The sequence below is a fragment of the Oryctolagus cuniculus genome, chromosome 7, assembly GCF_051225735.1.
Source record: "Oryctolagus cuniculus isolate XC-2025 breed Fujian yellow rabbit chromosome 7, ASM5122573v1, whole genome shotgun sequence".
Lineage (NCBI taxonomy): Eukaryota > Metazoa > Chordata > Mammalia > Lagomorpha > Leporidae > Oryctolagus > Oryctolagus cuniculus.
In genome coordinates this window covers 160120966-160134286 of record NC_142873.1, presented here as the reverse complement: position 1 = coordinate 160134286, position 13321 = coordinate 160120966, and the positions used below count along the sequence as shown (strand labels likewise).

General features: G+C 44.1%; 1 protein-coding gene across 6 annotated transcripts in view; it reads right to left on the bottom strand.

Moving 5' to 3' along the window:
- RERE (arginine-glutamic acid dipeptide repeats) overlaps window positions 1–13321 on the bottom strand; it is a 439397-nt gene that overhangs the window by 178906 nt on the left and 247170 nt on the right. For all 6 annotated transcript variants that reach the window (XM_070079330.2, XM_070079333.2, XM_089301519.1 and 3 more), the window contains one exon: window positions 3973–4077. In XM_070079330.2, the coding sequence (XP_069935431.1) occupies window positions 3973–4077 (105 nt within the window). The remainder of the gene's footprint in view (window positions 1–3972; window positions 4078–13321) is intronic.

The following is a 13321-nucleotide window of genomic DNA, read 5'->3' as shown; positions in this document are numbered from 1 at the left end:
TGTATCTGTCTCTCCATCTCTCAGTCTGTTGCTCTGCCTTCAAATAAATATGTAAACTTCATAAAAAGATAAAAAGGAACTATGCAAATAAATGTGAAAAATTCCAAATTCTCAATGCTCAACGTGTTAAAGAAAGTATGGAAAATTGCACATTTAAACTTGTAAGCACTTCAGAAAGTCTTCTCTGAGAAATAAAAGATCCCATCTTAACGTTAAGTTTCAACTGCTCACTTCAAGCTCCTGCATTATTCAAGGGAAGAGTAAGAGCCAGCAAAGTTTACAATCACAGAACCACTTGTCTGGGCTGGCGCAGTGGTGTAGAGGGCTAAGCCTCTGCCTGCGGCGCCAGCATCCCATATGGGCACAGGTTCAAGTCCCTGCTGCTCTTCTTCCGATCCAGCTCTCTGCTATGGCCTGGGAAGGCAGTAGAAGATGGCCGAGGTGCTTGGGCCCCTGCATCCACATGGGAGACCCAGAAGAAACTCCTGGCTCCTGCCTTCGGATCAGATCAACTCCAACCATTGTGGCTTTTGGGGAGTGAACCAGCGGATGGAAGACCTCTCTCTCTCTCTCTCTCTCTCTCTCTCTCTCTCTCTCTCTCTTTCTAACTCACTACCTCTCAAATAAATAAAATTAAAAAAAAAAAAAAAAGGATCACTGGTCCTCAACTTCCAACAGTCTTTCTGACACATGCATTATCTCAGAGGATCACTATCCACTTAAAACAACATTTCAACATTTCTTCTCCAAGTAAACTTACTTTTACCTAAATGACACAGGATACTGAAGAATCAGCACACAGCTGTGCAGCCCTGAATACATTTGTTAAAATGCAGGGGGGAGTACCCCAGAAACCAGCCCATGACACAGTCTCATCCTTCATAAACCTGAAACAAGGACAGAAACTGGTGTAACATCAGTAAGAGTACGCACCCTGTGCATTCTCAAACTGGGGTTGTTTGTAAACCAGGTGAAGGCTTGTAAACCATTTTCCTATCGTAGATTAAACCACACACCATCCTTTAACAATCTGAACTACACACCAATCCCTGAACCTCACAGACACAAAGGAGCACTCGGAAGACACCAGCAAGCCACGGCAACTGCCCCCCAGCTGCAGTGTTTCACAGGGACACCCGCATTTGAACCGCGAGAAGTGTGAGCTCTGCCTCAAGCTTCATTTGTAAATGACTCAAATCATTCGACACCCCAAACACACCTAAAATACACCACGCACAACGTGGACATAGGATACCAGGCAGCAGCAGACAACTGACAACCGGGAATGACAAAGCACTAAAAAAAGAAAGAAAAAGAAAACAGGTGAGGGGTGATTCAGAAGATAGATTCTGTAAACCTGCTGTTCACCCTCACATCTTTGTGTTTCTCTCCGTCAAAAAAGAGACCAATAATATCCTTCTCCTCCACACTTACCCAACATTAAAACAAAACAAAAACTGCTAAGAGTATTGCACTAATGACTGCCAATAATACACAATGAAAACTGACACTTCTTGTGTCTCTCACAAGAAGTTACACATAATTTTTAACAAGCTCTCAGCAAAAACGAAATATATAATTAAAACTAGTAAAAAATAAAACTGCTTGTTTGTTATGAACCAGAGAGCTGACCGTTTTAAGACAAAAGAAGGGACAAGCATTTGACCCAGTGGCTAAGATGCTGGTAAAGATACCTAAGATAAGATTCAGAGCCTGGCTCCAGCTCCTGATTCCAGCTTCCCAAACCAGTGCAGACCCCGGGAGGCAGTGATGACGGCCTAAGTGATTGAGTTTCTGGCCCCCACCTGAAAGAACTGGACTGAGTAACAGGTGCCTTCTGTCTCTGGTCCCGACCAGGGCCACTGGTGCAGAGATCTGGGGACTCAACCGGAACATGGGAGCTTTCTCTATCAGTCTCTCTCTCCCTGTTTCCCCCACCCCGCCTCGCCCTCCCTCAACTCACTGACATAATGTAACTTGGGCAATATGATAGCTATTTGTCAAGTAGTTAAATAAACATGGAATCACTGAAATAATATCGGACTCCTTTGTATCTACAAAAAAAAAAATCTGAATTCACGCATTCCGCTTCACCTGAGCAATACAAACAAGTGGGAAGGCTGTCAAATACAGTGTAAAATGAACATTTCAAAATATAAGACACCTGTGAAACACCACTGAGCATGGATGGCATACTAAAGAAAAGCTCAAATTTCACTGTTTTCTGAAGAAAATAAGGTACTGATAGAAATAAGCAAGAAAAGAAAGAGAAAAATGCACACGATACTACTCCTAACCCTCCAGCTGCAGCCTACGCGTGGCATCTATTACAAGGAAGAGGAACAGACACACACATGTGCCCGAAAGAGCTTTGTGCAGCCTCATACAACCACCCCAAACTCACGTCCCCTTGCATCAAACTCTGATTAGTAATCTGAACACATTCTACGTGTTACACACAGTCCCTCTACGTCCTCTAGAAGAGCAGTTTTACCTGCTTTGCAAATACACAGATGTAGTTCTTTTACCAGGCTCCTGGAGCCAACCTTCTTTTATATCTTAAATCCTCACAATTTAGATAGCTCTCAGGTGTACACGGTATCTGCTAACATTAATTTTAAAGTTCCTTACTAAGACATGCAGTCATGTGAATGATCCAAGCCACATGTGCATACATACACACTTAGAGAAATGCTTCTACATTGTATATAAAATCATAGTACTTACAGAAATAAGCAAATAATTAATCAACAAAATCTATTATTTTGATCCTATTACTTTTCAGTTTAAAAAAAAGAAAAAACAAAACAAACCTGTTTCTGGGGCAGGTGTTTCGTTAAGATAGTGCTTGGGTAACACAGCCCATAGTTCAAGGCCAGGCTTTGCTTCCACTTCTGGATTCCTGCTAATGTGCACCCTGGGAAGCAGCAAGTGATGGTTCAAGCAGCTGGATCCTTGCCAACCACCTGGGAGACCCTGAATAGGTGCCTGGCTTATAGCTTCAGCCTGGCCCAGCCCCAGCTACTATGTGCATTTGGGGAGTAAACCAGCAATGAGCAATTTCAGTCTCTCAAAATGAATTTTTTAATGTTGAAGAAAGAAAACTCCTGAACTATTCTCAGGAATAGCCACAGGGGTGGGCATTTAGTGCAACAGTTAAGAGGATGCCTGAGGGGCCCACATCCCACACGTCTAAGCGCCAGGGCTGGAGTCCTGACTCCACTGTTGATTCCAGCTTCCTCTGAGTGTACACCACAGGAGGCAGATGATGGCTCAAAGGACCTGCGTTCTTGCCATCCACATGGAAGACCTGATTTGAGTTCTGGGCTCCTGGCTTCAGCCTGGCCCAGTCCCAGATGTTGCAGACATCTGGGGTATGAGCCAGTGGATGAAGGGATTCTGTGTGTCTGTCTCTCAAATAAAATAAAAATAAAAAATTTTAAAGTAGTAATAATTATTTTCTCACATGGATTTGCCAAGATAGTTGATAACTGGGTGTGTCCACCTTAAGCTAGAAGTCTTACTGAAGATATTTCCGAGAGTATTCCTGTGGGTTTTTCACCAAGAATCAACAACAACAAAAGAGTAAAATACAATCTCCCCAAAATGATCTAGTATTTTTCAACATGGAGTCATGGAAGGCATCACAGAATGTGGATCAAGGAAGATCTATAAATCTGTAAAGTTCAAGGCACACAGCATCTAAAATCATCTGCTTATCCACCCTATAGAAACACAAACTGTCTCACTTTTCATTTCCTTAAGAAAAGTAAAGCGCAAACAGTAAGCTGCTTTCTTCAGCTGCCTGTGGTTTTAGTTACAACTCCATCTAGAGAGGCAGCGATAGGATTTGAGCCTTCATTCTAGTCCATGCCCAAACATGTAAACCTGTGAGCACAGGTGCACCCACCATCCAGACATGTGCGAACAGGAAGAACGTTCTCGCCTCGTGGGCATGAGTGACTCACTTACCTTGTCTCAGGGTTGTAACCTAAGATGTAGAAGAATGAATCCACTCGGGCTTTAAACTCTCTCGCAGCAAATATGTCAGAAAAGTGGGAGATGTTACACTTCCCTCTGGAAAAACAACAACAACAACAACAACAAAAGTACATTAGCAATACTCTTAACTGCTTTGTAAAACAAAATATTATTAGAGGGGTAGGGGTGGTAGGGGCTCTAAACTAAATCCATGGAACACGTAGAATCCGCAAATTCCAAACAACAGAGAACACAAAGAAGGAAATAATAAAGTAAAAAACTAATGAGAAAAATATTAGACTTAGAGAATCAAATTCTGCTATTTTTTTTTAATTCTAACATACCATTTAAAAAGTATACTAACCAACTAGACTGTATTCCAGGAATGAAAGGTGCTGTTAGTATCATATACTGTATTAAAAAATCCAGTGGAGGAAATTATATTGTTATCTCCAAAGCTGTGATTATGATTTGAGTGTCCTATGTAAAGGGAGCATGTGGGAGACTGCTCCACTGGACTGGGGCCTAGAGAAGGGTGTCTACTGTTTCCACTGCTTTCCACATTCTACCAGAGATGTAATGCAGTAGAAGCACAAGAAAAGGTTAAAAAAGTATAAACCCTTATTTCTTTGCAAATCAAAGCATCCCTATAAAGCTGTGTCAGACAACAACAGAACTGGCTCAGTAACAGGATACACAGACAGCATGCAGAAAGCAACGCCTTTCACGCACACAGACGGCAGGGACGGAGTACACTACAGCAGAACACGCCCCCCGCCGCAGCTTCACAGGCATTCCCGAGATGATGGGCCTGTTTCTTCTGCTTTTAGCTTCCCCTGAACTGACACATTTAACGATATTTTGAAATTTTTTTTTTTACATTGTCCCGACGTCGCGCGTTTGAGTGCTCTGGTGGGAGGCCAGGGATGCCGCTAAATCCCCTGCGCTACAGAGGGAGACGACTCCGCAGCACCAAATGGAGCGAGGCTGAGACTGGCGAGCCCTGCCTGATTGCCAGGGTCTGTCTGGAATTGTGGGTTTGTGAGGATTTCTGTACATAAATTAGTTACTGCAGTTTAAGGGTAAGATAACAAACAACAATAAAAGAATCAACTAACTTTATCAGTGGACAACAGCACTGAGTAGCATACAGAGTTTCACAGACTGTCTATTTGATTATCTTATATCTTCATATTAGAAAAAAGATAGAGGTAGTTTTATTATCCTTTTTTAACTGATAAAGGAATTCATTACTTCTGAGTTTGGAAGAAGAAATCACCTCAGATGAACGAGTATTCAGCTTCAGAATGAACTTATCTATAAAGTAATCTCACCTGCTTTTTCTTTCCAGGCGCCTACCGTATTTCTAGTTAAATACTGGAAGGGTAGGTACTGGGTCTAGAAAGTAGATGCCTAGTCTGTACAAAGGCCCTTCAAAATGTTTGTGGAAAATGAAAGTAAAAGCAAAGTTCATTTTGGTGCAAAAAAATTTTTAATCCATGCAGGTTTTTCATAATATGCATTTTCCATGAACATTTTGAACAATTCTTGTACACATGAATTTCAAAACAGGATTTAGTTACCTAACTATAGTAGGTGTATTATATGCTTCAAATAGAACTTTCTATGATGACATAATATTTTTAATTAAAAAATTTAGTGAGGTAGAGACAGAGGATGAGCTCTCAATACTGACTCCCCAGACACTCACAGCAGCCAGGACTGAAAGCAGGGACTCATTTCAGGTCTGCTGCTACGTGTGTAAGGGGCAGGTAAGAGATCCAGGCACTTCAGCCACCACTGCTGCCACCCGGTTTGGTTCTTGTCCAGGATGCTCCACTTCTGACCCAGCTCCCTGCTGATATGTCTGGGAAAGCAGCAGGAGATGGCCCAAGTACCCCCCCAGCGCCGAGTGTTGAAACTTGGTACTCTGATACGGAACGTGGGTATCTTAACTACTAGGCTGAAAGTCCACTCTTACAATGACATTATATACCAGTGCTGTTCATTATAGTTGTCACTAACCACATGTGGCTATTTAAGTTTACTGTAATTAAGATTAAATCAAATCCGGCCGGCGCCGCGGCTCACTAGGCTAATCCTCCGCCTAGCGGCGCCGGCACACCGGGTTCTAGTCCCGGTCGGGGCGCCGGATTCTGTCCCGGTTGCCCCTCTTCCAGGCCAGCCCTCTGCTGTGGCCAGGGAGTGCAGTGGAGGATGGCCCAGGTGCTTGGGCCCTGCACCCCATGGGAGACCAGGAAAAGCACCTGGCTCCTGGCTCCTGCCATCGGATCAGCGCGGTGCGCCGGCCGCAGCGCGCCGGCCGCGGCGGCCATTGGAGGGTGAACCAACGGCAAAAGGAAGACCTTTCTCTCTGTCTCTCTCTCTCACTGTCCACTCTGCCTGTCAAAAAAAAAAAAAAAAAAAAAAGATTAAATCAAATCCAAAATTTAATTCTTCTCAGTTGTATCAGTCACATTTCAGGTGCTCAATAACCCTGAATTCTGTTCTAATCTGTAGTTCCCAGAGTTCCTCCCTCCCTCCCTCCCTCCCTCTCTTTCTTTTTTTTTTTTTTTTTTTTTGCCAAAATATTAATTGGTCTTTATTTTTTTTTGTTCTATCTCTTTTTTTTATCTTTTATTTAATGAATATAAATTTCCAAAGTACGACTCATGGGTTACAATGGCTTCCCCCCCCATACCGTCCCTCCCACCCACAACCCTCCCCTTTCCCACTCCCTCTCCCCTTCCATTCACATCAAGATTCATTTTCGATTATCTTAATATACAGAAGATCAGCTTAGTATACCTTAAGTAAGGATTTCAACAGTTTGCTCCCACACAGAAACATAAAGTGAAAAATAATAGATGATTTTTTTTTAAATGATGATGAAATCAGATCAGACCTATTGTCATGTTTAATCCCAGTGAGAGTCAAGTTGGGAATTGATAATTTCCTTTTTTTTTTTTTTAACAGAAGATCAGTTTAGTGTACATTAAGTAAAGATTTCAATCGTTTGCACCCCCATAGAAACACAAAGTGAAATATACTGTTTGAGTACTCGTTATAGCATTAAGCCTCAGTGTACAGCACATTAAGGACAGAGATCCTACATGAGGAGTAAGTGCACAGTGACTCCTGTTGTTGACTTTACAAATTGACACTCCTGTTTATGGCATCAGTAATCTCCCCATGCACCAGTCATGAGTTTCCAAGGCTATGGAAGCCCCTTGAGTTCTCCGACTCTTATCTTGTTTAGACACGGTCATAGTCAAAGTGGAGGTTCTCTCCTCCCTTCAGAGAAAGGCACCTCCCTCTTTGAAGACCTGTTCTTTCCACTGGGATCTCACTCACAGAGATCTTTTTGCCAGAGTGTCTTGGCTTTCCATGCCTGAAATACTCTCATGGGCTTTTCAGCCAGATCCGAGTGCCTTTAGGGCTGATTCTGAGGCCAGAGTGCTATTTAGGACATCCACCATTCTATGAGTCTGCTGAGTATCTTTCTTTTGAAAGACTAACAGGGAGAAAGAATGAGAAGCACAGTTCTTCGATCCACTGGTTCACTCTCCTGAGGGCCACAATGGCCAGCTGAATTCTTTGGTTGTCTGACATAGCTTTATAGGGATGCGAGTATTTGCAAAGAAACAAGGTTTTACACTTTTTAACCTTTCTTACACTTCTAACTGCACTGTACCTCTGGTAAAATGTGGAAAGCAGTAGAAATAGTAGATATCCTTGTCTAGTTCCCAATCCAGTGGAAAAGTCTCTCATATGTTCCCTTTACATTAATAATATCTTTAAGGACAATCAAATCATAACCACACCTTTAGAGATGATAATTCCTGCCTTGGATTTATTAGTGTGGTATATGATACTAATCGCACCTGCAATACTAAACCAACCTTTCATTCCTGGAATGCAGTCTAGTTGGTCAGTATACTTTCTAAATGATATCTCAGAATTAAAAAAACAAAAATAAAAACAAGGGCCAGCACTGTGTCATACTAGGTTAAGTCTCCCCCTGCGGCGCCGGCACCCATTCAGACACCAGCTAAGAGTCCCGGCTGCTCCTCTTCCGATCCAGCTCCTCGCTGATGTGCTTGAGAAAGCAATGGAAGAGGGACCTGGGAGCCGGTACCCATATGGGAGACCAGGAAGAAGCGCCCAGCTCCTGTCTTTGCATTGGCCCAGCTCTAGCTGGGGAGTGAACCAGAGGATGGAAGACCTCTCTTCGCTTTCTGTCTGTCTCTCTCTGTGTCTGTGTGTGTGTGTCTCTCTCTCTGTAACTCTGTCTCTCACATAAATAAAAATAAATCTTTAAAAAAAACCCAGAATTTGACTCTCTAAATCTAATGTTTTGCTCATTAATTTCTACTATTTTATTTCTTTCTTTGTATTTTCCATTGTCCTGTTATTCACAGTAGCTTTATTCATAATAGTTTACAAACAACCCAAACATCTACCAACAGGTAAATGAATAAGCAAATGGTATATCTGTAGCCTGAAATACTACACAATTCAAAGAACCCCGATACATAGAATATCATGAACAAATCTCAAAAATCGTGTCAAAGTGGCTAGATAAGAAGTACATACTGCAAAATTCCATTTATAGGAATTTCTAGAAAAAATAATTGAAAAATAATTTACAGTGAGAAGAACCAAAACAGTGATTGCTTTTAGGTGGGAGGTTCTAAAAGGAACATGTCTTTTGAGAATATATTTATTGGGGCCAATGCTGCGGCATAGTGGGCAAAGCCGCCGCCTGCAGTGCACTAGTTCAAGTCCCGGCTGCTCCACTTCCAATCCGGCTCTCTGCTATGGGCTGGGAAAGCAGTAGAAGATGGAGCAAGTCCTTGGGTCCCTGCACCCACGTGGGAGATCCAGAAGAAGCTCCTGGCTCCCTCCTGGCTTCAGATCGGCTCAGCTCCAGCCATTGCAGCCATTTGAGGAGTAAACCAGCAGATGGGAGACTTTCTCTCTCTCTCTCTCCCTCTCCCTCTCTGTAACCCTGCCTTTCAAGTAAAATAAGTAAATTTTTAAAGATTTATTCATTTGTTTGAAAGTCAGAGTTACACACACAGAGAAAGAGAGGCAGAAAGGGAGAGGGAGCGGGAAAGACAGAGACAGACAGACAGACAGACAGGTCTTCCATCCACTGGTTCACTTTCTAATTGGCTGCAATGGCTAGAGCTGAGCCAATCCGAAGCCAGGAGCCAGGAGCTTCTTCTGGGTCTCCCATGTGGGTGCAGGAGCCCAAGGACTTGGGCCATCTTCCACTGCTTTCCCAGGCCATGGCAGAGAGCTGGATCAAAAGTGGAGCAGGTGGGACTCAAACTGGTGCCCATAGGTGATGCCAGCACTGCAGGCGGTGGCTTTACCTGCTATGCCACCGGGCAGGCCCCAAAATAAATAAATCTTAAAAAAAAGAAGAACGTATTTATTTATGTATTTATCTGAGAGAGAAAGAGCACTTTAACCTGCTGGTTCACTCCCCAGATATCCACAACAGCCCTGGGCTGAGCTGGGAGCCAAAGCTGGGAGCCAGGGACTCTCTCTGGGTCTCCAACATGGGTGGCAGGAATCTAAGTACTTGAGCCATCACTGCTGCCTCCCTGTGTGCATCAGCAGGAAGCTGGAATGGGGAGCAGAGTGGGGACTCAAACCCAAGCACCGAATACGGAACAGGCACCCCAAGCAGCGTCAGGCCAAATGCTGCTCCAGGACAGCAGAGTGTCCGAGGGAACTTTGTGGGACGCAGGAAAATGAGGCCTTGTTTAAGGTCAAATTTAGGAAAAGACACACTTAAAATCTGCACTTTCTATTTTTTAGAAGTGGGGAGCAGGGAGGTAAAACAACAAGAACCATTAGCATGGAGATGTGGCTGTTTAAAGCTGCTGGTCCTGCCGCAAGGCCTGGGAAGAGAAAAACTGAAGACAGGATGGGTTGGGCTCGTGCTGTGGCAGGCCAGGTAAAACCACCAACTTCATGGGCACCAATTCATGTCCCAGATGCTCTACCTCCAATCCAGCTCCCTGCTAACAGCCTTGGGAAAGCAGCAAAAGATGACCAAGGGAGTGGGCCCCTGCCACACACTCGGAGACCCGGGAAGAAGCTCCTGGCTCCTGTCTTCCGACTGGTTCAGCCCCAGCTGCTGCAGCCATCTAGGAAGTAAACCAGAGGATACAGTATCTCTCTGTGTATAACTCTCTCTCTCTCTCTCTCTTTTTTTTTTTTTTTTTTTTTTTTTTTTGACACGCAGAGTTAGACAGTGAGAGAGAGGAGAGACAGAGAAAGGTCTTCCTTTTCCGTTGGTTCACCCCCCAATGGCTGCCACGGCTGGCACGCTGCGCCGATCTGAAGCCAGGAGCCAGGTGCTTCCTCCTGGTCTCCCACACAGGTGCAGGGCCCAAGGACTTGGGCCACAGCAGAGAGCTGGACTGGTCCCGGGCCACAGCAGAGAGCTGGACTGGAAGACGAGCAACCGGGACAGAATCTGGTGCCCCGACCGGGACTAGAACCCAGGAAGCAGGCGCTGCAAGCGGAGGATTAGCCAAGTGAGCCGCGGAGCCGGCCATGTGTATAACTCTTTCAAATAAATCTCTAAACACAAAACAGGTGCTGGCATTGTGGCATAGCAGGTAAAGCTGCTATCTGCAATGTAGGCATCCTATATGGCCGCCGATTCAAGTCCCAGCTACTCCACTTCTGATCCAGCTCCCTCTAATGGCCTAGGAAAAGCAGTGGAGGATTGTCCAATTATTTGGGCCCTTGCCACCCACATGCAAAACCGGATTAAAGCTCTTGGCTCCTGGCTTCAGCCTGGGCCTGCCCTGGCCATTGAGGCCACTGGAGAGTAAACCAGCAAATTGGAGATTCTCCCTCTCTCTTTACCTCTCTGTAACTCTGACTTTCAAATAAATAAATCTGAGGAGAGGGGAGAGGGTGGAGAGTGGAGGGGAGAGGGGAGAGAGGAGAGGGGAGTGAGAGGAGAGAGCGGAGGGGAGGGGAAGGGAGGGGAGAGGAGGGGGGAGGGGGAGGGGGAGAGGACAGGACAGGACAGGACAAGACAGATGAGATGGACTAAAGCAGGGAAGCCCATAGCACTGGGCTCTCTCTGGCCAGCACAACTGGGAAACACTGTTCATGTAATACTGTGTGCATTTATAGGGAACTTCAGTGTTTTTACCATAGCCCTCTCTTCAACATGCTCCTTCTCAAAATCAAGACATTATCTGGCACTTTTTGTAGAATGGATGAGGAAAGACTACTGTAAAATCGCCATCAATTCCATTGTGCAGAAACACCTGGTTTCGGAGCGTTCTGACACCTTGTATGCTCCAGGTCTAAAGAAATGCTTCAGTGTCGACAGAAGCAGACTGAAGGCAGGGAAGCCCCTCATCTCAGGGTCCTTTTGATTTCCAGCAGACACTTCTGGGAAAAGACTCAGAGTAACCCCCAGTGACCCAGCCAAGGCTGAACCACTAGATGGAAGGCACTGGTATCAGTGTCTCTGTCTCTGTCTCTCTCTCTCTCTACCTTTTAAGTAGGTGAAAAATTCACATTTTTAAAATATATTATTTCTGATCTAATAATAGGGGAAAAGGATGTGAGAGAGTCACTATCTTGTCTACTGTAAGCCATTTGATTGTTGACAAATGGGGATTTTTAAAAATTTTTCTGGGGCAGGCATTGTGAAGTGGGTTGAGTCGCCACGTGGGATGCCCATGGAGTTCTGGCTACTCACTGCTTCCAATACAACCACCTGCTAACGCACCTGGGAGGCAGTGGAAGACAGACCAAGTATTTGGGACCCAGACGGAATGCCAGACTCTTGGCTCCAGCCTGGTCCAGGGAGTGAAACCACCAGATGTAAGATCTCATTCTCTCCCTCTCTCCCTGTCATGATGCCTTTCAAACAAATAAATGAATCGTTAAAAAAGATGGGGGCTGGTGTTGCATCACAGGTAGTTAAGCTGCCAACTGAAACACTGGCTCCCAATGTGAGTACCTGTTCAAGTCCTGGCTACTCCACTTCAAATTTAGCTAAAACACCTGGGAAAACAGAGGAAGATGGCCAAGTGCTTGGGCCCCTACCACCCAATGTGGGAGACCCAGATGTAGTTCTAGGCTCCTGGTTTCAGTCTGGTCCAGCCCCGGCTGTTGCAGCCATTTGGGGAGTGAACCAGTGGATGAAAGATTCTTCTCTCTCCATCTCTCCTTTTCTCTCTTTCTCTCTCTCCCTCCATAACTCTGCCAGTCAAATAAATGAATAAACCCTTAAAAATTAAAATCAAAAATAATTTTTTAAGGGCCAAAATTGTGGTGTAATGGATTAAGCTGCTGCCTGCAATGCCAGAATCCCATATGGGCGCTGGTTCAAGTCCCAGCTGCTCCATTTAAAATCCAATTCCCAGCTAATGCACCTGGGAAAGTAGCAGAAAATGGCCAGCAAATGGCACCAATGTGGGAGACCCAGATGGCTCCTGGCTTCAGCCTGGCCCAGCCCTGGCAGTTGAGGCTGTCTGGGGAGTCAGCCAGCAGACAGAAGATCTCTCCCTCTCTTTCCCTGCAACTCTGCCTTTCAAGTAAATAAAATAAATCTTAATATATAATAATAATGTTTTGAATTTATGTTCTTCTATTTCTGTCACTTTCCAGGGATTTATCTGACCTTTCACCACTGGGATAAAGAGACCTGTCAGTAATACTAGGACAACAAGGTAGAGTTCTTTAACTACAGTGTAGGAAAGACTTTTTAACTATGACTCAAAATTCAAAAGCAATAAAAGTTAGATAAATTTAACTAGATAAAAGTGGGTTTTGCATAACAAACACTATGAACATAAATAGAAGAAAACTGACAAATGTGGGAGAAAACATTTGTAATATATACACAATGTATACTAGACATATAAAGAAAACTTTTTAAAAGTGAAAGACAAAAACCATTAGAAAAGACATGACGAGACCATTTACAAAAAAATAAAAATAAAAAAGACAAAAATATCATTGAGGCATGTGAAGATTGTGCAAATTTACTATTAACAAAATGAAGGAAAACAACTATGAGATAACATTTCCCAACTATCAGTTAGCAAAATTTTTAGAAATAAGATAGAGTATCCAGACTACTGGAGGGAATACAGACCAGCACAGGCCTCCTGGAGGGAGACATGGTAACACACCCCATACTCATGTACCTCTCATCAGGGCCATCCCACACCATAAAGCCATCCTGAAGGTACACAGTAAGAAAACACACACACATTCATGACAGCATCATTTACAACTGCAAAATTCTAAATGCCCAAATACAAGAGAGCCATTAAATACACAC